Source organism: Balearica regulorum, chromosome 1 (assembly GCF_011004875.1).
Source record: "Balearica regulorum gibbericeps isolate bBalReg1 chromosome 1, bBalReg1.pri, whole genome shotgun sequence".
In the NCBI taxonomy this organism is placed as follows: domain Eukaryota; kingdom Metazoa; phylum Chordata; class Aves; order Gruiformes; family Gruidae; genus Balearica; species Balearica regulorum.
Window position 1 is genome coordinate 53,525,390 of NC_046184.1, and position 22,470 is coordinate 53,547,859.

General features: G+C 41.6%; 1 protein-coding gene across 1 annotated transcript in view; it reads left to right on the top strand.

The window, feature by feature from the left end:
- The window catches only part of UTP20 (UTP20 small subunit processome component), a 65,582-nt gene that overhangs the window by 5,238 nt on the left and 37,874 nt on the right, over positions 1-22,470 (top strand). Inside the window, 22 exon segments of the mRNA XM_075749673.1 lie at positions 213-350; positions 756-911; positions 2,583-2,729; positions 3,239-3,373; positions 4,727-4,804; positions 5,475-5,653; positions 7,532-7,687; positions 8,210-8,298; positions 10,752-10,857; positions 12,066-12,216; positions 12,645-12,707; positions 13,030-13,188; positions 14,253-14,329; positions 15,158-15,237; positions 15,917-16,160; positions 17,133-17,339; positions 19,106-19,196; positions 20,786-20,871; positions 21,442-21,505; positions 21,508-21,569; positions 22,179-22,195; positions 22,198-22,344. Coding sequence (XP_075605788.1) covers positions 213-350; positions 756-911; positions 2,583-2,729; positions 3,239-3,373; positions 4,727-4,804; positions 5,475-5,653; positions 7,532-7,687; positions 8,210-8,298; positions 10,752-10,857; positions 12,066-12,216; positions 12,645-12,707; positions 13,030-13,188; positions 14,253-14,329; positions 15,158-15,237; positions 15,917-16,160; positions 17,133-17,339; positions 19,106-19,196; positions 20,786-20,871; positions 21,442-21,505; positions 21,508-21,569; positions 22,179-22,195; positions 22,198-22,344 — 2,632 coding nt within the window.

A 22,470-nucleotide genomic window follows, 5' to 3' on the forward strand; every position in this document is an offset into this window, starting at 1 on the left:
TTGGGGCTGAGGGGAGCAGCTGTAGTGGCTGAATAGCTGATCGTTTTTCTCCTTTCAATTTCTTGTGTGGTTGCAGAAATAATGAGTTTGAACTGTTGTGGGAAGGCAGGACTAGGAGAGTAACATGGTGCTGTGGAGCCATTTAGTTGCATCTATCCATCTGGCAGCTCTGAATAGAATATAACTTTTTTTTTTCTCCTTATGTTTTGTAGGTTTCTGATAAAAATGCAATCTTCAATTTAATGCTCTGTGACCTGGGGGAGCACCCTGAGAAGGTGGAAGGTGTAGGACAGCTACTTTTTGAGATGTGCAAGGGTGTTCGAAACATGTTCCACTCTTGTGCAGAGACGGTAAAGACAAGAAAAGATTTCTGCTTTAAATATTGCTGTAACGGAGACCTAGGCAGCAGTGCTCAGTGAAACCGTTGACTGTTGTCTTGTTCGTCTCAGTGGATCCTTGGTGATAAGCATGCTTGCTGTTCATTACTTAATAGGATCTGAAAGCCTTCCTCTAAGAATATTCTTTGCTATATGAGGGTTGATTTTAGTAATTCCTATGCAGTATTCCTATATATTAAAATAGTACTGCTTGCTGATATTTCAGATTTTAAGTGATAACTTTTTTCCCCCTTGTAGTCGTTCTAGAAAGAATCGAGATCACTGAAATATTGTAGCAGTATATTGCACTAGCTAATTTTAGGATTGCTGGATTTATTTTCTAAGTATAAGGACATTATGTGCTCTTTTCTTGTGCAGGCTATGAAGTTAATTCTGTTAAAGCTGGGGCCTATTACTGAAAAAGAAATCGAACTACCATGGGCAACTGTAGGAGAAGCCTTTGAGCAGATGATCAGATCAGCCGTATTCCATATCCACAAGGAGCATTTTGACATTGTCTTCAAGTGCCTGGAGGTACATTGATTTTATTTTATTTTTTTAATCAAGAGAGACCGAGAAAAAGCTGTGCACTTATCAAGAAAAACATTTTTGTTTTATTGGACCAGAACTAGGGCTTTTTTTCTGCTTTGGAAATACTAAATGCAATGTCAAGTGCATGGGAAAAATCCCACCCTTCTTTTATAAGTTCAGAGTGACCCTGCTGGCAGTGCTGTGAGTGAGAAAGGAACCACTTTGTGCAAGACTTGGAGCTCAGTCCTGTGGCTGGGCAAGGAGTGTTTGTAGGGTCTGCCTTTGCAGATGTTGCAGACCCCTTGCTGGGGTGGATATGCTAGGGCCTGTTTTCTATTGCTGAACTATGTGTGTTGGTGGTTCCAAAACCACTTTGTGACAGTAAAGGGGAAGCTTTTTGCCCTGCAGCTCTCTTTACAGCAGAGACCTGTGCTGAACCTGGAGAGCCAAGTTTAAGCCTCGGAGCCAAGTACTGAAAATCACTGAGTGTTTTCAGTCCAGGTGTTCCCATGTTGCTGCTTGGGGGGTTGCACTCTGAGGTTTAAGGGAGCACAGCTGAGTGCCATGGGCTGTGCTGTGTTGAGTCAGGGTGATGTAGGGCAGGGGCCTGGCAAGTGGTTGGTTTTGGTTTTGTTTTTGTTTTTTTACTTCCCTGACCAACATTTAGATGTTTTCTTGCTAGTGATTGGGATTTGCTAAGGGGGATTGAAGGCTCTTGTAACTGACAGCATAATCTGTGTCAGTTGTGTTCTTCAGGAGGGTGAAATGGGAAACTGGAGGAAATGGTACAGGTGAATTTTAGGGTGGTCCTTCCAGTGTGGGTAAATAGTCCTATTTGTTCCTTCTTGGAACGCCCTCCCTGTGACTATCCATAGTTTCCCAAAAAATCCCATCCTGTCCCTCCTACCCCACCCACTATGATAGCAGTTATTGCCTGACTGTCATTAGCTACAGAATTGTTTGCCACTGGATGTTTGGATCCTTGGGATCTGAGTCACTCAGCAACTGCAGTTGTGATGAAGTCTTGGAAATTGGTGACATAATTCTTTTTATTTTTAATGAGGCTTGGCTTTTTTTTCACCCTGGGAACCGGTGGGTACATGGAGGTGGCTTCCTCAGGGGGAAATAATCACATAGTCTATGATGGTTCTCTAAGTTGAATTCAATTTATAGGATCAAGGATGGGAGTTTCTATCCTCTGAACAGAAAGGGACACTAATGGGAGTGATCCAGAGCAGCTCCATTATCTGTATAATGTAGATGATACGAGTAACCTCTCAGTATCTACATTAGCATAAGAATGTATAAAATATAAAAGTGCTTAAGTTCTGATAATTCCAGTGAAAGCTGGGTGCTTCCATACCATTGTGGATCTGGAACCAAGTATTTCTTTCGCTTCCTTTTCCTATTTTGTATGTCATGTATTGGCCTTTCAGGAGACCCTCATCTTAGGAGGTATTTGCGTTTCTGTCCAAAGAATCTGGGATGTGTGTTTTTACAAAATGGGAATCACATAGTGTTTCTGCAAGGTTTAGTTTGTTGAACATGAACAAGAGAGTCAACAATAGTTTGTTGGGCAGATGTTGATTCTTTAGAATGCTTTTCAAACAGCAGTAAATGAAACAGGGTCTGTTCATTTCTCTGAAGCATTTTGCTTTCCTTTTGTTTAAACAGGAATCGCTTTTGGACTTGCAGAGGAAAATAACTAAGGCCAACTGCGATATGGCTTCAGAGCAGGTGGAGAGGATTCTGCAAGCTTATCTGATCCTAGTGGAACATGCAAATGGATGCAAAATTTCACTGCCTGAAGATGTCTGTCAGGTAGGTCAGACTATCACTTTGGCTGATGTGCCAGAGAAATATCAATTGAATATGGAAGAGGTGTGGTTAGCCGAAGCATTCGTACACATTTCTGATGCATCACTGTGCTTAGGATTTGAGTCGAGTGAACAGAGACTTTTATTGTGAGTATTGCTACCTTTCCAATCCCATGAGAATTTACATCCATACTGTAATGCTGATGTAGTCCTCTACATGAGCAAGTTGGAAAGCGGGCTGCTGCTTCTAGAGACCAGCTCCTGCCACTGTGGAGGAAACCTAGACATCCATATCAATGGTACAGCAGTTCTAACAGATTCACATCTGTTTGACCCCATTGGGTTGAAATGGAGGTTTAGCGCCTTGAAACTTCAACAGGATTATTAGGATTCATTTCTGCAGGCCGAAGCTTGGAACACCATGCCCTCCTGCTCCGGGGACTGTCTGGGTCATTCAGACCAGACAATCACAATCTTCGTAGGTGAATAACAGTTCTCTCTCTTTCATTTCAGATTTTAATAAAAATGTTACAAACTCCAGATCTCTCGTCATCTTGCTGCAAGACCTTACTGAACACCATTTCTGCATTCCTGCTGGCTGAGAATGTTTTCTTGCCTGATTCTTTGACCAAAGAAGCTATTGAGAAGGTAACAAGGACTGCTGCTTACAGCAGAAATTCCAAAGTTCCTTAAAGCAGGCTGATTTCAGGACATTCCACTTCAGGCTGGGAAATATACTATAAAGTTCCCTTTAGCCTTCTTGCACAGATAAGGGAGAAGCTGTTCAATGCCTTAAATAATGTCTGCTGAGGTCTTGGGACTCTTGACAGTCTTACACAGAGTGTCGGTGCAGTAGTGCCACTGTGGGAGATGTCTTTGCAGTGAAAACCAGGCTGTGATTCAAACACCTGCAGCCTCTGTAGAGAAAGGAGGGGAGAACAGAGAAGGGACGTGTTCTGCCTTAGATTATAAAGCAGGTCAGTGAGTTGGACTTGGTGAAGAAAGTACGTTTTTAGCTAAGCTGCTAAGCATTTAGTGAGCATGGCTTAGCCTTGTGAATGAGGTTCAGGCAAATGCCGTTTGGTTTAGAAAGCACACGGGTAGGCATATTTCAGTACTACTATTGCACCTGAAGCATTGACAGGATTAGCTGCATACTTTCCTATCAGTTGCAGGGTTGCAAAGATCAATAGGAGCTGCTACTGTGGAGTCTGATTCTTCAGTTTTCCTGTTACAGTACATTATAATTTTGCATTTTACAGTGTGGACCATAGTTGTACTGAGTGTGTAAAAAAATATTTGAAAGAGAAGATGTCGTGATTTACAGTGGGAAAACAAGGCTGTTGCAATTGTTTAAAAAAGATCAAATTTCATCTGGTCTTCAGTGTTGGCTTGCATTGAACTAAGATTGGTTCTGCCTGTGGCACGAGTCCAGTTTTGCTCAGGAGACATGGTCCTTCAGACATTTGAGGATGTTTGTGTGGGCTTCTCTGAAACTGGAGGAGGCTTGAAGTTGTCCTTGTCTTCTGAAGGGTCTGGGAAAGGGAGATCTAGGTGTGTATTTTTGTGTTGCACATCTCAGTGTTCAGGAGCACTGATCCTGGGTATCTCAAAGAACTGTTTCTATCTTGGGTCTTTCAGCAGCAGAGGTTGGCTCTGCCCATGAGGTGGTAAAGTTTCTGCAACCTGCTACACAGGGAAAATGCTGACTTTGCCCAGAGCCAGCCTGGATCCAGCAGGGTTTGTTAAAAAAGGGTTGTGTCAGCAGGGTTTGTTAAAAAGGATCGTGCTTTTCTGTACCTGAACTGTCACTGGAAACAGTATTGCTGTGTGTGCCTGAACAAGCCCTGCTAGCCAGGAACAGAGCGCCAGGCTGGGTGTCTCAGAATTCAAAATATGGTTGGTTCATAAATGGGAAAAAATGTCTCATGGCTAATGGAGAGTTGACTGAAATATCTCTTTTTAATGCGTTTCTGTCAACCTTTCATTTGCTTCTTGCAGGTATTTGCAAGTGGATTTGAACGGCGCTTTATTTTGGACTTCTCCGAAGCAATGTTCACAATGAAACAATTTGAGAGGGTAAGTGGAAGCTTTTGTACATTTTGTTTATTTTTGTTGCCAAAGGGAGCAACTGGGAAATCCGTAGTATATTCACTTGCCTAGAGTGCTGAAGCATTTTTCTGTATTGACATGCTTATTTAAACTTCTGATGTGATCTGGTAAGAATGAAAGTAGTTACTTATGGCATTGTGTTGAAGCTTGGTAATGGTGCTCAGGGTTGGAGAAGGTGACAGGTATCTGTGCTCACAATAAGAACCTTGTCTGTTGGGAATTAAAGGGGTGGGCTTGTAATGGGTGGGATGAAGATAAGGAGTTCTGGAGAAAGTAAGTGGAAATTAAGAATAAGTGATGTCTGATAGGTCAGTCCTGGAACCGGTGATCTGGGAGGAATCAAATTAATTAAACAGAGTGGGAGGTGAAAGTAAAGTCAGGGATCTGGAATGTCCTGATGAGACTAGATTTGGGGCAAAGTGAGTTTTTACATCAAATCACTGTCCCTGCTGGGGTAAGAGGATGTCTGTGTGCTGGTGACTTGGGGTACCAGGACTGATAAGTCTGGTGCTTTGCTGGCTCATTTGTGAGTGTTTGAGTTCCGCTGTGGCTGGTGACATGTGTCTGGGTTTTTTTGTGGATTTGATCATGGTTAAAGAGACTTACCAATCCTTGACTTTTTTTTTTCCTCCTTCAGCATTTCCTTCCATGCTTTCTACAGTACATTGAGCATTGCTTCTCTGGCACAGATGCCCTCACAAAGGATGAGGTGATGGCAATTCTGGCTAAACTCATTTTGGTGAAAGCAGAGCCTCCTACCATTGGTTCAATGGCATTTGAAAAGTATCCTCTTGTTTTCACTGAATCATCTGTCAGGTGAGACTTCTCAAGTTTAACAAACACTAGATGTGTCTGCATGGCTGCAGTGCAGAGCTACATAAAAGTTGCCCCCCAGTATTTGCCAGAGTTGTGTAAATGGCAACATTGCTGGTAGATTTACAAACCAAGTGATGCGATAGGATCCCATTTTTCTTTCTGAGATTATTTGAGAGGAGATACTGCTCTGGAAAGGTTATCACTGGTATAAAAAGACTAGCGAGTATTGCGGTAAGTGTGTGATGGGTATTTGTTACACCAAGATGCATGCTGCATCCTTGGGCAGTTGTTCTTTGTAGCAACTGCTGCAGTCTAGGTTCTTATCATTGCTAACCTCCTGCCTGTGCCCCATCTTTCTTCCCTATAAGCGTACGTCTTGTCCAGGAGCTTTCTTGGCAGCAGTACTATAGTCTTACCACAGAGCGCAGGCTGGGTACCAAAGGTCATGTGATTAATCCAGATACAGCACTGTGCTGACACAGTTTGACTGCTTCTAGTTGCAAAGCATTTTTTTTGCAATGAAGTGGTTGCTTTCCCCCTGGAGCCTTGTTGGGAAGATTTGGGGTAACCACTGTCAAGCACAGAATGACCATTGCAAATCTACTGATAATGATTGTTCTAATCAGTCTAGCTCAGATAATGCAAAACTTTCACCTGCAGAGTAGTGACTTGTGTTGTCTTTTATGTAAGGTTTTATCTTTCCTAAAAGCAATCCACTCCATGGGTTTTTCCTATTTTTATTTAATAAAGTGCAGGTATTGGGGTTTAGGGAACAGAAGGTTGAGTCAAAATAATTAGATTTGGGTTTCTTCCTTTGTTTTCTTTGTCTGTTGATCTCTCTGGATTTTCAGTGTTACGGAGTACATAGCTGAGGGGACCTTGGTCCTACTTGGGACTTTTTTGTGCTCCTGCAATGTCAGTGGTAGAAATTAGGGCTGGGACACATCTCAGGAGTTGCATATCTCCTACCTAGGATGGAATTAGCAAGTCTTGAAGCAGTCCTGAAAGATGTCTAACAAAACTGTTATTAAATATTGTAATTCTGGAGATCCCCAAGCTGCCCTTGGCAGTCTGTGCCAGTACTTTGCTGTCTTTATGGTTACACAGGTGTTTGATTTGCTTTTTTCCCCAGTTCTCAGTGTGTGAACTAAACTGCCTTTACTGCAGTTTAAATCCATTGCTGCTTATCTTATCTGCAGGGAACATAAAGAGCAGATTACTTCTTACTCTTTCCATCCAGCTTTTACAAATAACAGGGTTTAATCATCAGAAACATCCTAATTCCTTGAGGTTTATCTCATAAATTTTGTTTCTTAAACCTCTGTAGTTCTTGATGCTGTCTTTTTGTTAGCTGCTGTATTTCTTAGAAGGTTGCATAGGCTCTGCTCTTCAAGTGTGGTCTTGCAAGCACTGGGTGGAATGGAAAGATTGCTGTCCATGGGATGTGAAGTACTCCTGGTCATATATTTGAGTGTGGTGTCAACCAATTTTGCTTGCAGATAGGCTTGTTGATTTGGGCGCAGTTCGTGATTCCTTTTAATTCCCCAAACTTTTATCAGTTGGTTTATTAACAATAATCACAGAGACAACTCCCAGGTGCTCCTAGAGGCTATATGTCCTAGTTGTGAGAGTGTCCAACTGAGACCTAGTGGCTTTCCTTCTAGAAATATTATTTGAACGTGAAATAAAGACCTGACATTTCTTGTGGGCCATGTTTTGTGCTCCTCAGCATGACTAGATGATATTTTGTGCTGTGGAGGACATTAAAAAGAAAAAAATATAATTTAAAAAACCCCATAATTTTGAGTATCATGTAAGGAAAAGGAACAATCTCTGATATGCAATGGTAGATTACTAAAAGTTTGGTTTTATTTTTAGCTCTAATACAAGGCAACAAACAAGTAAAAGACAAGGAGGAAAGGCAGAAGTACCAGTGTTGGATCATGCACTGTCTTTAATCCATTTACCAGGGAAGGAGGACATCACTGACCTTTCACAGCCTTGGGTTGCCTTGGTTGTACTGCCACATATTAGGTAAGGGATATTCTAAGGTACATGTATTTCTGTAGTATTGTCTAGTTCACTATCTGTCAGAAATGATTTTACTAAGGGAAGGACAATAATTACTAACCCTAGTTTGGGGAAAGTGACATTAGAAGGTGAAAAAATGCTGTGTGGAAATACCGTGAGTCAATAGTAAAGTAAGGAATAGAATAGCAGTTTCTCGATTGCCTACCCTCTGAATTTAGTATTCTAGTACATAGAGATGTTCTTGACACATTTTGATTTCTGTGTTTTAAAACCACACTGTCTAGATAGGATAGTGCTTTTTTCAGTAATTATGATGTTCTTGTATGGAATAGTTGGAAAAAAGGTACAATGAATGCTACAACTTAAATTGTGAATCAGAAATAGCAAAAATGGTTTGCCACTGGTTTCAAACTTAGGGTGAGCTATTTGTAATCTAATGCAAGTTAGATGTGAAAGAAAGCTTTTGCATGTGTGTAGGTGTCAGAGTAACGTAGAGGTAAAAGTCTTCCCACTTATTTTGGACAGACCAATGGACAAAGAAAACATTCTGCCCCATGTGACAAGTTTTATAGACTCTCTCTTCACAGCCATTGAAAAAGGAAGTCTCTGCAAAGGTCAGTTACAGTTATTTCCTGTTTATTTGCTTTTTGTTGATATATAAAAAAAAATAAAGTTTTTCTGATGACACAAAGCATGAAAATGAATAGCAGTAGCACTGTATCCAGCTCTATTGACCAGCTCAAGTAAAAGTAGAACAGCAAAGCTTGGGAGGAAACACCCTCCAGGAAACTATTCTGCATTTGCTGTTCATAATAATAATGGGGTGGCAGATGCTCTGCAAAGTAGAGGACAGAAATAATTGGGAAGTAAAAGAAAGTGAGAAAAAAAGAAGGTGAAAATCAATCTAAACCAGATCCAGGCTGAAGCAGTCAAGTGAAGGAGAGGCTTTTGACTCGCAAGCTTCAATTAGACTATTCCAAACCTATAGTGCAAAGTTTGGGACATTACCATCTCCGATCTAAGTTACAGCACCACTTCTAAAATGCTGCATCTTTCCTTCAGGCATGGGTTGTCACTGGTTGTCTTCCTTCTCTGGCCAGGAAAAAAAACAGTTTCAACTTAGCTTGCATCAGTCAGGGCAGTTGTTACTCCAGGGGGATTGCAAGTATTTGGTCTTGTGCCAAGGTATAAGCAAGTATTGGAATGCCCAGGGTTCAGTGTTCATCGTTCCTTGGTTTGAAAGAGCTTGTCTAGAGTCTGGCCTTTTCCCTTTATAATCCCTGTATTAACATTTCTACATGTGTCCACCTATTGGATCTGTTGCTTTTTCTTCTCCAGTCTTTATCAAGCATGGTCCTTCTTGATTTATCCCTTTCTTCTATCCTGTTTGCAGGGTTTGTATGCTGTCATCATTATTTTAGTGGCAATGTACTTTTTCTAGAAAAGGAATACCCAGACTTTCTTTTCTTGGGCCTGATCTTTGGTGGCAGTAGTAGCAGCTCTGGTCCAGCTCTGTATGTGTGTGCAAGAGGCATGTTGCTATTTCTTCCCTTGCCCATTAGAGTAAAGAAAACAAATGCAACCTCAGACCTACACTCCTGCTCCTATTGCCCCAGCCTACACTTCTTTGCTTTTTTTCCTCACCTTCCTCCCAGACTAGGGTTCCAGGACACTTTCTTCATCCTCTGGCCTTCTTTCCAGCTCCATGATCTCGACAATTCTTTCACCTTGTACTAGGACTCCAGTCTCCTCACTGCCTGTGCAAGGCACGCCCCAGCCCTGTGCTCCGTATTTGACCTGTGTGGCCTCTGTAGCTGGTGGCAAAGTGCAAGTCCCAGAAATGGGTGTTTTTCTATAGTTGCTGTGGAGTACAGGGAAGCAAGCTTGCGAACTGGGACAGAGCAACAGTTGTATGTACCCAACTGCCTATATAGGAGTGCTTACCCCATTGATCATATAGGTGTGTATATAGTGAGGTGGGAGCCTCTATGTTCGTCCAGTACAGATGTACTACTACTAAATGGTATGCAGATTACAGTTTGGGAACCTGTGCCATTACACTACAGATGCAGAAAGCTTCTTCCCGCAATTACTTCCAGTTTCTTCTCCTGTCTTTGAGGAGCTCCTTGTGGAGGTTAATGATGAGCAGGATTTGGCACACACCTAGGGAATTAAGCAACTTGGAACAGAGGGACGTTTTCAAAGGAATAAATGAGAAATAAATGCTCACTTCCCCTTCTTTCCGTGGCAGCTGGCAGCATGTAAGAAAATTACATCCTTTAAAAAGTTTCTTCAATTTGCCTGGTTTAGGAGTAGTGTTTCTTCTGCTTGGGAAGAGAGAAAGGAAAGGGGAATTATTTTTTAACTTTTTTAAACAACCTACTTGCTAACTTAGGAGTGGCAGGGGAAAGGAATTGCCCTTCCCCTTTCTTGCCTGGAAGGACTTTGGCTCTCCTGTGCTTCTGGGAAACCCTCCATCTCTAAAGGAGGCTGAGAGGTTTAGGAAGGAGATGCGATTGATGTAACAAAATTGAGCAAACTCGCTTTCCATTCAGTAACAAGTATTTAGTCTTTAAGTACATGGGACAGCTTTGAAGATCTCATACGGTAGTGCATTGCTGAAGTGCCAGAGTGTATAGGCATCTGTGTGGTAGTATCAGTATATATTTTTGCTTCTATTTTGCTGCAGTCATATCAATTTGAGCAGCATTTCTCTATTTCTGAGTGCCATTTGTAGCATAGAGCTGTCTGAGACTCCTGCAACACTGCTTAGCTCCAGATCTCTGTTCTCTGTTTACATGGGTGTGAGGAAAACAGAGGCAAATGGGGAGCTGCTCACAGCTTTCAATGCTAGCTTGCTGGAGTAAGCACTTACTTTGGTAGCCAGAGGAGCATTTCCTTGATGGGTTATGATAATGGTTAGAAAACACACATGCTAGTTCTGGGATCCGTATGTTACCCTGTTTCTGTTGCTGCATCCATTTCAGGATGGGCAAGCACCATGCAAACACAAGTTATTGAGACCTGAGTAAATACACAGACTGTTCTTGTTCTCTCTCCACTCCAGGAAGCCTCTTTGTGGCCTGCCAAGCTGTAAGTACTCTTCTTAGTTTGGTGGAGTCTTCTGAAATACTACATTTCTTACCTGTGGAGCGTGTTAAGAGCTTGGTGACGTAAGTAAACTCTGCGTGTTCTGTGATCCTTCATGGTTCTCCTTGGTACAGCAAAGAGTTGACTTTGCCTTTATGTAGGGCCTTGTAAAATTCCTCTTTGTGTGTTGCCTATTCTGTTACGCTGGCGCGTTGATTCAGTGTTGTGGTTATGTAAGGTAGCAATGTTGTAGGCACTGTTTAGAGAACCAGGTAGATGTAGTGCCTGTTCAGTGGCATTTTCTCTGCAAACTGAAGCTTTCTTAGACCATTGCAGGGTAGTGTATTAAAAATGTTGCTTCTAGCTTTGTCTGGGAGCACTGTGCTTAGTAGCTGTGTTACATTGTAATGATAAAAGAGATAGGAACAGCGCATTCTGAGTTGCATCAAAAGCTTGAACTTCTGCAGTCCTTTGGCCATGTCGGGATTCCACCATGTCTTACATACCCATGTGTGTGCTTTGGTATGCTCCATTTTATTTCTTTTAACTTATTCTACTTATAATTAGCACACAACTGAGTGGCTGGAGGGATCGAGGGACTCTGCTGATCTTTCTCCAGCAAATCCTGCTGAACTTATCATCTCCCATCACTGCTGGGTTGGAGCATCTCTAAGTCTTCGGTGGCTTGAGCTTCAAAATGTCCTGTCCAGTTAGGAAATTGTGGTGCCCATGAGGCATGATGGAGATGAAACAACTTGCCCAGATCAAGCAGGAAGTCTTGGCAGTGAGCTCCAGTCTAGTGCTTTTCTGCCAGCTTTGGGCCGGGGCTATGAAACTTGCTTAGTGTGAGGGATGTTAGGTAGCAGAAGGAGGTTTCCCTGTGGGCAGACAAGATTCCTGGTGTCTCACCTAAGCCTGGATTATTTCTTTTCTGTTGAAGTTGATCACTGATGGGACACCTGGACAATAGCAGCAGCCCTTGTCTGACCTATGCACATTTGTTTTCTGCAGCTGTGTGTGTGTGGGTCCAGCCTGCTAGCCTCAGCTTGACAGGTCTGATTAGTACAAAGGAGGAATTTCATGCCTCTTGGGCTGTCATAGGTAATTGGACTTTGAGGCTGCAAGCCAGCGTACTGGTGAAGCCTGACCTCACCAGCCTGCCGGTGCCAGCAGAGCCTGAAATCATGTGGAATTTTCTCTTAATATTGTTATTGTCACTACTGCCTTATTTTCAAATATCTGTATTGTTGCAGTGCTCTCTGTATGCTAATAAAACACTCTGTTGTTTTAGCACGTTCCCTTCAGACCCCTCTGCATTGCTGTTGGCTGATCTCTATTACACGAGGTTGTCATTGTGTGGCTGCCACGAACCCCTTTCCCAAGGAAACCTAATGGACTTGTTTGAGAAGTTGCATACTAATATTTCCACTGGTGTTTCCAAGGTAATCTGCTTTTTTGAGCATGGTGCAAGATAATTTGTATTTTAACAATATAATTTAAGTAAGCTGAGTTAAATGACAAAGGCTGAAAGGAGAAACATGAGACTGTGTAAAGCTATTACTTTCATACTATCTGTTTAGGACTGTGTCCGTTTCTAAGAGGTTGCCATGGGGCATGAGTTAATAGAGGTTAACTTTTAGCCCTGAGAGGCTTGCCTCTTCCCAAGAGGTGCATCGGAGCCGGAGCCTAACATATTCATTCTGAATCACCTGCTAGACTACAGGAGCTCCTCCGTTTTTCAGCTCTGGGAGGAACCTAGTGAAATCAGCCTCCTGTGCAAAACATTAACCTCTATGTAGGTGTGTACGTGTCTGCGTGTGTAGCCTGCATTCTCCTGCATGCTTCTGACCTATGTTTCTACTTTGGATAGGTCCGACTACTGACTGTCCGAATTCTAAACCATTTTGAGAATCCACCTGCTACACAGGATGAGGTAGGGCTAAAACTTTTCATTTAACATTTCAGAAACATCTGTGTTTGTTGTGCGTGAACTGTTCTCCACTTTGCAGAAACAAAGCATGTGTCTGGCAGGGGCTGTCCTCTGCTTTTGTGCTTTCGCATTACAGTTTTATCTCTTTGTTCCCCTGCCTCCTGATGTTTTGAAATGCATGAGTTTTGATCCCGAAGTGGTGGAAACCAGACCAAGTCCCTTGACTTTGTTCTGTGGTCTAGAATGGCTGGGACTGTGTGTAATTTTGTTGAAATACCTTTCAACGAGGATACTCTAACAAAATGCATGTCACTTATTTGTTCAGGGTGGTGGAACAGGGGAACTCCAGACAGTATTTGCCATATTGCTCCAAGCAGAACTTGTGCCAGCAACAGTGAATGATTACAGAGAGAAACTCCTCCATTTGAGGAAACTGAGATGTGATATAGTGCAGTCTGCAATACCAAGTGGATCTTTGCAGGAGGTAAGTAGTTGTTGTCGAAAAGCAGTTGTCACTTTCCCGTATTCCAAGAGAACGTTCTTATTCCATCACATAGATTGCAGAGTTTTTAATAAGAGTTCATCAAAAAATCGATTAGCTCCCAGATTAGGTTTTAGAAAATGTACTTGTTAGTAGGGATCACAGCTCCCATTGTCCTTTGACTATTGTGTTCTCTTGGCTATTTAGAACAACAACAGAGGTATCTAGATAAATGGCCTACAACCAGATAAATCATTTTTTTGCTGTAATGGAAAGGAAGGCAAATGATTCCAGGGAGAAGTGAGCCATGAGCAAATTTAAAATCATGACCTTGCTATACACTCAGCATGGTTGAATGTTGATAGGATTCCCATTGGCCGTTGGAGAGCCTAGCTTCTGGATCTGCTGCAGGGTGAAAATCTTGTATGCCTGTGACTATTGAATTTCCACTGCTGCTGAGCTAAAGGAGACCTCATTTTCTAGATATTGGAAGGGTCACAGTTTTACTAGTTAAATGATCATGGCTTTGGTGGGAGGGTTTTTTTTTTCAATTGTTTTTCTGGCTGTTGCTGTACCTGTATAATTTTTTTTTTTACCTTGACTTGTAAGCTCCTGTGGGGAAGGGTTGTAGGTCAGTCCTGCTGCATGTAGATCAGCAAGGAGCCAGTCCAGAGGACATGCTTCTCGGCCTAGTGCAAGAAAGACTTCTCAGGGCACACTTCCCTCTTTCTGATGTCCCTAATGCTGCTATGGCAGCCCTGAAGTTCCAAGAGGGAGGCAGGCATCCAGATCATCTGCTGTACTGAACTGGTTTTTGCACATTCATGGCATGTAGGTGTGGTGGCTAGATCTCAGTGCAGCTTATGGGAAATGGGCTCTAGATTTCCTCATGCAGCTATGAGACAAAGAATGATGATGTGTGTTACTTGCTTCATTACTTGTAGTACTTCTGAGAACTTCTTTGATCAAAGGTTCCTCTTTGAGAGGAAGAAAGTTTAGAGGAGGTTAGTTGGTCTTTAACTATTGTTTTTTACATTTCAACAAGCTGGTATTGTATGTCATTCTAGGTACCTCTTCGATATTTACTGGGAATGCTTTATATTAACTTCAGCCCTCTCTGGGATCCTGTAATTGAACTCATAACGTGAGTATATGCAGTTAGACGCTGCAATCTGGAACATTCCTTCCATTGTTCTGTGAACAAAAGCTGGGATAAAAATCTCCATTTTGGAGAGATCTGTGCATGAGAACTTTCACGTGAAATCTTCTGAAACGAATTTGATCTCTCAAATCGCAATCTGTGTAGAGTCTTATTTTTTAACTTTAGTTTCTGATTTTTCTTACTATTAAAGGGAACTTGCAACAAATATAGTCAAATAGTATCAGAGTTTTGAGTCAAAAGTAGCAGGATTTGATTAGTGTTTCACAAATGGAGCAAGAAGTCCTTCTCAGTTTCTCAGTCTCTGACCTTTCTGACCTTACTGGAAAAACTAAATCCTACTAAAGAGTAGGGAAGACTTATCATACAGACACAGAAATCAGTGTCTGCTTTCAGTGTGACTTTATCTTCTTGCTTTTTCTCTGTTGTATGATTAAAAAGGATGGGATTTTCCCTTTCAAACTAGTGAATTAATAAAAAATATTAAACCAGCTCTTCAAAAGATATGTCCATGCTAATACTTTCTTTGGTTCTATGTGATGTTGCTGTACAGAAGTCAATAGAAAGCTTGAGAACATTTTTACTCAATTTGAGTTCATTTGAAGTCATGAGATACAACCAGATTATTTTAATAACAATTGACATTTGAGATCCATGAATAAAGGCAAGGAAGTGCTACAGCTATGCAGATGTCCTGTCTTCGGACACCCACATTAAAGCAGTGCTCAAAACCTCTGATTGTGTTGTTAACTTGCCTAGTGACACATGGCTTTTTCCTTCCTTTTAATTTCATGGTGTCTTATGCTTTGGTAGTTCTCATGCAAAGGAAATGGAGAATAAACAGTTCTGGAAGGTCTTATATGAACATTTGGAGAGGGCTGCTACCTACGCTGGTAAGTCACGGCTCCTAAACGTTGTTACTACAGTAACCCAGGTAATTGTAAATTACATGACTCTATTGTGTGCCCCAAATTACATGTGATGGGGGAATTCAGAACCAGGGCTCTTGATTACCAGCGTCGTGTCCAGGGCAGGAATGGAGAGGCTTGGGAGAAAACTGTGTCTCCTGTCCTAATCACCAAGAAGTAGCTAGAAAAGGCACCTGCATTACAGGAGGGAGTTGCAGGTTGTGGGAAGCAGTAGAGCAGTTTTGTCCCTGCTTGAGGCTGGCTCTGCCCAGACTGGTCAGGAGCAATGCCAAAACCTGTATAATGGGGCTGATGATCTTCCTGCTCCATAGATTCAGTGAAATTCCTGCAAGCAGTGTCTTAGGTGTGCTCTTGAGGTTTACCTTGGTGTGTGGAACCTATGATTTCATGATAGAGCCACGAGCACACAGCCATTTGTGGTCTTCTCTGTTTTCAAGTGAACTGAGGTTAATTGAGGCATGTCAGGGCTGTAAGGCATCCTAGAATACTTTCTAAGCAATGCGAGTCTTTCAGGTCAGTGTTAATTACAGTTGTCTAAACAGGTACACATCACCAAAAGTATTACTTTCATAATGGGGGACTGATACCATGCTGCTGGCAATTATGAAGTAACCAGAAGAGATTTTCTTCATCTGTTCTATAGAAATGGAGCTACAAAATGAACTAGATGAACAGGAGGAAAGCATTGCTGAAACAGGAAGCGAGAAGATGCCAGAAGGAGGCGTGAGGACTGTCTTTCTGGAGCAGTTGAGGACTAGAACAGATTGCAGTGAGCGGCTGGACCACACAAACTTCCGTTTTCTACTGTGGAAAGCACTGGATAAGTTTCCAGACAGAGTGGAGCCTAGGTCGAGGGAACTTTCCCCCCTTTTTTTGAGATTTATTAGGTAAGTAAGATTTATTTTTCAGTTGAAAGGACACACTGCTTTCAGTGTGTTCTGAGCTACTATAGAAAGACTATGGCTATCTCATTATAGACTTTATTTCCTGAGTGCATGACTGTTGAGATGTCTGTTTCCAGTTAAGATAACCTTTTGATTGAAATGTGGATTGTGTTAGAAACATCACACAAGAAGCAGGTTGAAATGAAACTGGCAGTACGTTTCTGCTGCTCAATCTTGCATTTATTGACTTGCCACTGTCACAGCCTTGTTACTCCATTAGGGAGTGAATTCAGTGGAAATAAAGTTCCCTTTTTAAAAAAAATGAAAATACATTTTAATTTGGAATTACAGAAGACCAAAATATTTTCCCCCAAGATGGGGAAAATACTGGTTTTGTTAAAGGTTGATTCAATTTCCTGCCCCTGGAGGAAAAGCAGTTGTGTGTTTGCATACGTGCACATATCAGATAGTATGATGCATGTGGGGTAGATGTGATCTCATGGCAGGGGAAGGTTTCTGATATTCCTCTTCTATGATTAGAAAGCCAACATTTTACCTGGAAAAATTGAACCATACTGTAGTAGGTTAGTTTCCTCGCTCTCACGCTGCCATGCTCACTGTTCACCTGCTCACTCAAGCAGCACAACCCCCCATGCCCTCCACATAGCCTTTTTACGGACCTCTAGTAATTTTAGTGATTCACATGTCTCTTCTCCTCTCCACTAGGTACTGCCAGTCTCCTTTAGTGTATTTGGTCACTGCCTTATATCTCTGCAACTTGTAGGCAAAGCAGCATATACTTGCTGAAATACACTTCTTTGGGAATTTTTGGTCATGTAAGTGTCCCAAGACACAGTGCCATTAATAATGAGAATGGTGGATTGTGGAGTTTCTAATTGCTCTTCCCCTGAGACCCTGAAAAATGCTATGCTGCTTAATTCCTTCCTCCTTTTTTTTTTTTTTTTTGTAATATAGAAATGAGTACTACCCAGCAGATTTGTTAGTGGCTCCATCTCAGGATCTCAGAAAGAAAACTAGTGGTACAGTAGCAGCAAAGGAAATAGCCAGTGAAGATGTGAATGATGTGGCTATGGAGGAGGAGGAGGAGGAAGAAGAAGAAAAGGAAGGGGAACCAATTGCTGTAGGACTACCAAAAAAGAAAACAAGAAGAGCTGCTGCTAAGTAAGTATTTTTAATTTTCTCTTGCTAGTGCTTTCATGGAAAGGCAGATTCAGCAGCTCATATTGAGATTATATATATATTCCTTTTTTTTCTTCTGCTTGCACTTAATTTTTCAGTAGATTATAAGCACTTTAGAGTCAGAAATTGTGCCTTCACAGTGCTAAACATCCCAAAGACCCTGCCAAGGCTTTGTCATTATCTCATTACCTGCTGACACTCTGTGGTTTGTCTTATTTTCAGCAAAAATTATGTGGTATTCTGAAGTCTTTGGAGGCCATTGTACCTGCATTCCCCTGGCTTCTCTGTGTGTATCTGTTGGTCTTTTAAAACTGTGGACGTTGCTAAACAATGTGGAAAATTAGACTATTCATTTAGGTATTTTAATATTGGGATTCTGCCATTGGCTATGTGTTATAAATCTTGCTCCAGGTCTTCTTAGGGACAAAGATTTTTATTTTATTAGACTGAACCTACATGGTGTTGTAATGTCATTGTTTCCAGTGCTGAATACATGGAGAAAGTGATTCTTTGTATGAATTCACTACAATTTCTCTAAGCAGAGTCTTTTTACTCTGATGACCTCTGTCAAGTGTCTATTGCAAATACATTACAAAGATTTGTATTTTGCCACTTTTTCTGCAAAGGATGGCCCTTGTAATGACAGAACATCAAAATATCACCTTACACATTGGAACATGAAAAGTATTTGATATGTAACCTGAATTGTCATTTAATCCCAGGTGTCTTACAGGTGTTTCGTTTTGTTCCCAGATTCTGGCTTGTATCTGTAAATTAACGACGATTAAAATACAGTGACAGAGTCCAAGATTTCTTTTTTTTTTTTAAACTTCCATCTCAAAATGTCCATGTACTGAAGTTGAAACATTAGTTCCCAGCAGCAATAACAAAAGCATGAAAGAATTACCAGAGGTGTGTTAATGAGTTCTGGAGTGTCCTACCTTCTTCGCCCTGGACAGTCCATGCAGTTGTGCTGGTGCCACGGCAGGAGAGCTCTCAAGGGGCTGCATCCCGCGAGGTCTGGCTGTGGCAATGGGAGGACCCACGCCTGCCCTAAGTTCAGCATGGCATTGCCAGAAAGTGTTGTGCTCATCCTTTGACTGAGCCCGGCTGAGCGTCTGGAGAGTTTAGTGTAAACTACTAGGGAAAACATCTGGATGACGACAGCCTCTGGCAGCCCCACAGCGCATTTGGTGGTGGAGATCTCACACTTTCTTTATCTTAGTCATGTCTCTCCCCTCCATAAAGTGGAGCTGGGACAGATGTGAGGTGACACAGACACTTCTAGAGGAACTGACTCCTATCTGTGCTTGCAGCCCAGCATAAGTCCAGCACAGTCTGTGGCTAAATGCATCCCTTCTTAGTGATAGGAGCAAAATGGGCACCAGTTAAGGACAAGTAAATAAATAGAGACGTAAATTCTCCTGTTTGGTGTTCCTGGCTGGGCTGCAGAGAGACATAAGTACACATCTTGACTGTTTGTATTCCTTTCTCATCAAAAGCTGAGCCCTTCTAGTGCTGCTGAGGAAATGGCCTTCTCTGTGCAGTGAAGTGACATCTGGAAGGAGGTGCTTAGGAGAGGGAACAGAATACCTCTTGCTGTGTCTCTGAAATGGAGGCCTGTAGACTTGGGATCCTCTTGTGTTGTAGTTTGTTGGGTTTTTTCTTTGTTAATCCCATTGGTTTATGATGATGCAGGGTGTCTCTTCTGGTCATTTTAAAATTAATTGTTTTGTTTTGTTTTACAGGCAACTAATAGCCCACTTACAAGTTTTCTCTAAATTCTCAAATCCTCGTGCATTGTATCTGCAGGAGAAGTTGAGTGCATTATATACCCAGGTGACGCTATTTGCTTGCTTTTAGAATTGTTGCTGATAAATGAACTCGTTCTTACTTGAATGCAGTGTTGAGACTGCAGAAATCTGTTGGTTTTTTTAATCCAGCCATGATAGCTGAAAAAGGAACTGTTCTTGAGAGGGCTTCCTAGCAGGCTTCACTTGAAATGAGCCCCTTTAGCAAAGACCTGCTTGAGATACCTGGCTTAGTTTGCCAGGAGTGGCTCGTGTGAACAGATCTGGCAGCAGACAAGTAGTAGTCTTTGGCAAGGTGGAGGAGTGGCTGTAGAGGGAGTCTGTTCCACTTGCACAGGATCTGGAAGAGGAATTTGAAACCAAAGCTTGGGGAAGACCCAAAGAGATTTGTCCTTGTCCTACAGTGTTGTGTCTGCAGGGACTATGATCGGTGTGAACACAGATCATTTGTATCAAAAAAAGAAAAGAGAATTTCTTCTTGAAGAATATTCAGTTTGATAAGATTCCTTTTTGAGGGATTTCCCTGAAGGAATTGTCAAAAATATGACTCTGAAGAGGAATTCTAAGTCTTTATCCTACGCTCCTTAAAAGGGTATTTTATTAATTTTTCTGGGTTTTGTTGGTTCCTGATTTATGGATTTGTTCAGACCATTGGTGTATGCTCTAATTGTTCCCAATTTGTGTTTCTCTGAGGCTGTGGTCAGTGGCGGTAGAACCATATTAAATGGTGGGAAACCTGTTAATTCCCTGGGTTTCACCTGGCACCCAGTGTGGGAGTTGGAAGGTCCATTCAATTAGTCCCCAAATTTGAGAGTCTAATGAACCTCCAGTCAGTTTCAGTCACCTCAGAGTTTTGCTTAGGAAAAGAATTGGTCCATGTGTTTTCTTGCGTGTATTCTTGGGAAAATATTGAACAGATGTGTACAGGTCAAAACAGTGCGTGAAGAACAGCGTGACGTAAGAAGATGACTGCTTCACTTAACTGTTTGCCATTTCTGTGTCTTAGCATATGTATTGCCATGGGTGGTGTGTCCATCTGGCATAGGGACGTCATAGCGAAGTGACCTTTGCTCATTCTAGCCTGTGCTGTTTGGTAGGAGACTGAAGAACTGATAAGGATGCTGCTTGGGGAAATGATCTGTGTTTCTTAGTGCCTAAGTTAGGAGGAGTCATCTCTGAGAGAGGGCAAATCTCAATGACACTTTGCGTATCAAGTGTTTTGTGTTTGTAACAGGACAGACAGACAGGTGTCTTGGGGTACTTTTTAATCCAGTCTTCCCAGACATACAACTTGTAACTGGTTTTGGAGGTTGAAAAATGCAAGCTGACAGTGGTCCAAAAGACCAATTATGAAAAACCAAATGTTACAACTATTCTATGTAGGTAAGGGAGAAAAGTATATATGAAGTACAGCAACCATATCTGCTTTTTATGAGTGACGGTTTGTGTATTCACATCTTGACTTTTATACTGGCAACACATACATTCTGTTTCCATTTTGATAAATTACTCTAAAACCTGCTTGAGCTTGGAGCCTTTGGGTTGTTCCACTATTTTGAGTAAGCACTTCTGTCCTTCTAGATAGGGACTCATTTTTCTTTCTTTTGTCATTTGCAGTTACTATGTCATCAAGACCAGAATGTACAGAGAATAGCTCTTGACTGTATAATGACATACAAGCATCCTCATCTACTGCCATACAGGTAAAAGCTTTTATATTATTTTAGTGTTGGTGAATGAGCCTACTGTCTTATCAGAAACCTGCTTGGGTCACTTGCCTCAAAGAGAGAGCCTTGCCTGAGTTGTTTGAAGACGTGTATAAATTTGAATTTTAGTCAGCTGTATATTTCCTATCTAAAACAGGAAATAAGGTCTTGAGGTTGGTCAGTGTCTCTTTTTTGTTTACAGGAAAATGGTAACACTTCCATTCAACACTCCCGAAGAGTGTGTGCTTAGTAGTTGCATCTTTTGAAAAAGAGGTCTTTTGTACTGCTGCTTTATAACTACTCAGAGAAGGTGACAGCATAAAACTGTAATTTGTGGTTGAATAATCTCTTCAGAATGTGTCCAGGAAGCACCTTCCTATGTAATTAGGTTGAACTTGCTGGCTTTTAAAATATTTTCTGATAAAAGGGTGGGAACATAATACTTTAGTATTTTATATGCAGCATAGATTAGATAGGTAGGTAAGTAGATAGAGATGTGTGCGCGCGTGTGTGTGTGTTTATTTTTACAACCCCTCCCTGCTCTCAAATAATGTTTATTACTCTCAGGGAGAACTTGCAAAGGCTACTAGAGGACAAGAGCTTTAAAGAAGAAATAGTCCATTTCAGTATTTTCTGAGTGAGACTGCAGTAGTAAAAATGGAGCATCGACCAGATCTCATCCCTGTTCTTATGAGGTGGTGTCATGAAGTGTCAGTTTAAAGGGTTTCATGTCAAAGTACCATGAGCAGAGATGTCAGTGCTGCTGCTTCTCATTTTGAACAGTTGAGATAAACCTGTGGTAATGTATAGTTTTGATGATTTAGTTTGTGATATTCTGTATGGTTTCCTTATTAACACAGTTATATAATGCGTTATGCAAATAGCATTTTCTTTAAGAGTGGGATTTTGGTAAATACTTTTTCTTCTAAGGCTTACAGAGAACTGTGAGATCATTTCAATTTACAAGTATTACCATGTATTTTTATTAAGATACAGTGATGCAAGTTATTATGCATGTTGCTTCTTCAGGAGTAGCTGCCCTCAAGCTAGCCTGGAGATATTCTGGTTTTATACCTGAAGTCTCCAGCTAAGCTTCTATTGTAGTAGCAGAAGCTGATCCTTCACTGGGATGTTTTTGGGCACTATGTAGTAATTCAGTGGAGATTGTGAAGGGGGAACTTCCACTCAGTTTGCTCTCACTAAGGAATGTTTTTAAATGAAATGGAGTTTCTCCTGCAAAATAAGTGACTGGGAAACAGAGGGCTTGCTGAAAGCTAATGCAACCTCTTTTTTGGCTCTTGAAGAATTCTCTATGGCAGAATGAGAACAAAACGGGGAGCAAAACACAGGGCAAGTCTTCAGCAGGCACTCGCATGTCGATCGTTCTGCGATTTCTTGCTGGCTCACTGCCAGAAGAGATACGGATGTTCTTGGATCTGCTCTTTGAAGCTGTGAAGCAATTCAGTGATGGTAGGTACAGGCAGTAGAACCTGGGGGTATGGTACTTCCTGACCTGTAGAGATGTGGGAGGATAAATACACTTAGTACTGTTATGTGCTTTGGTTTGTCTCTAACAGTGCCTTGGAAGGATGAAAG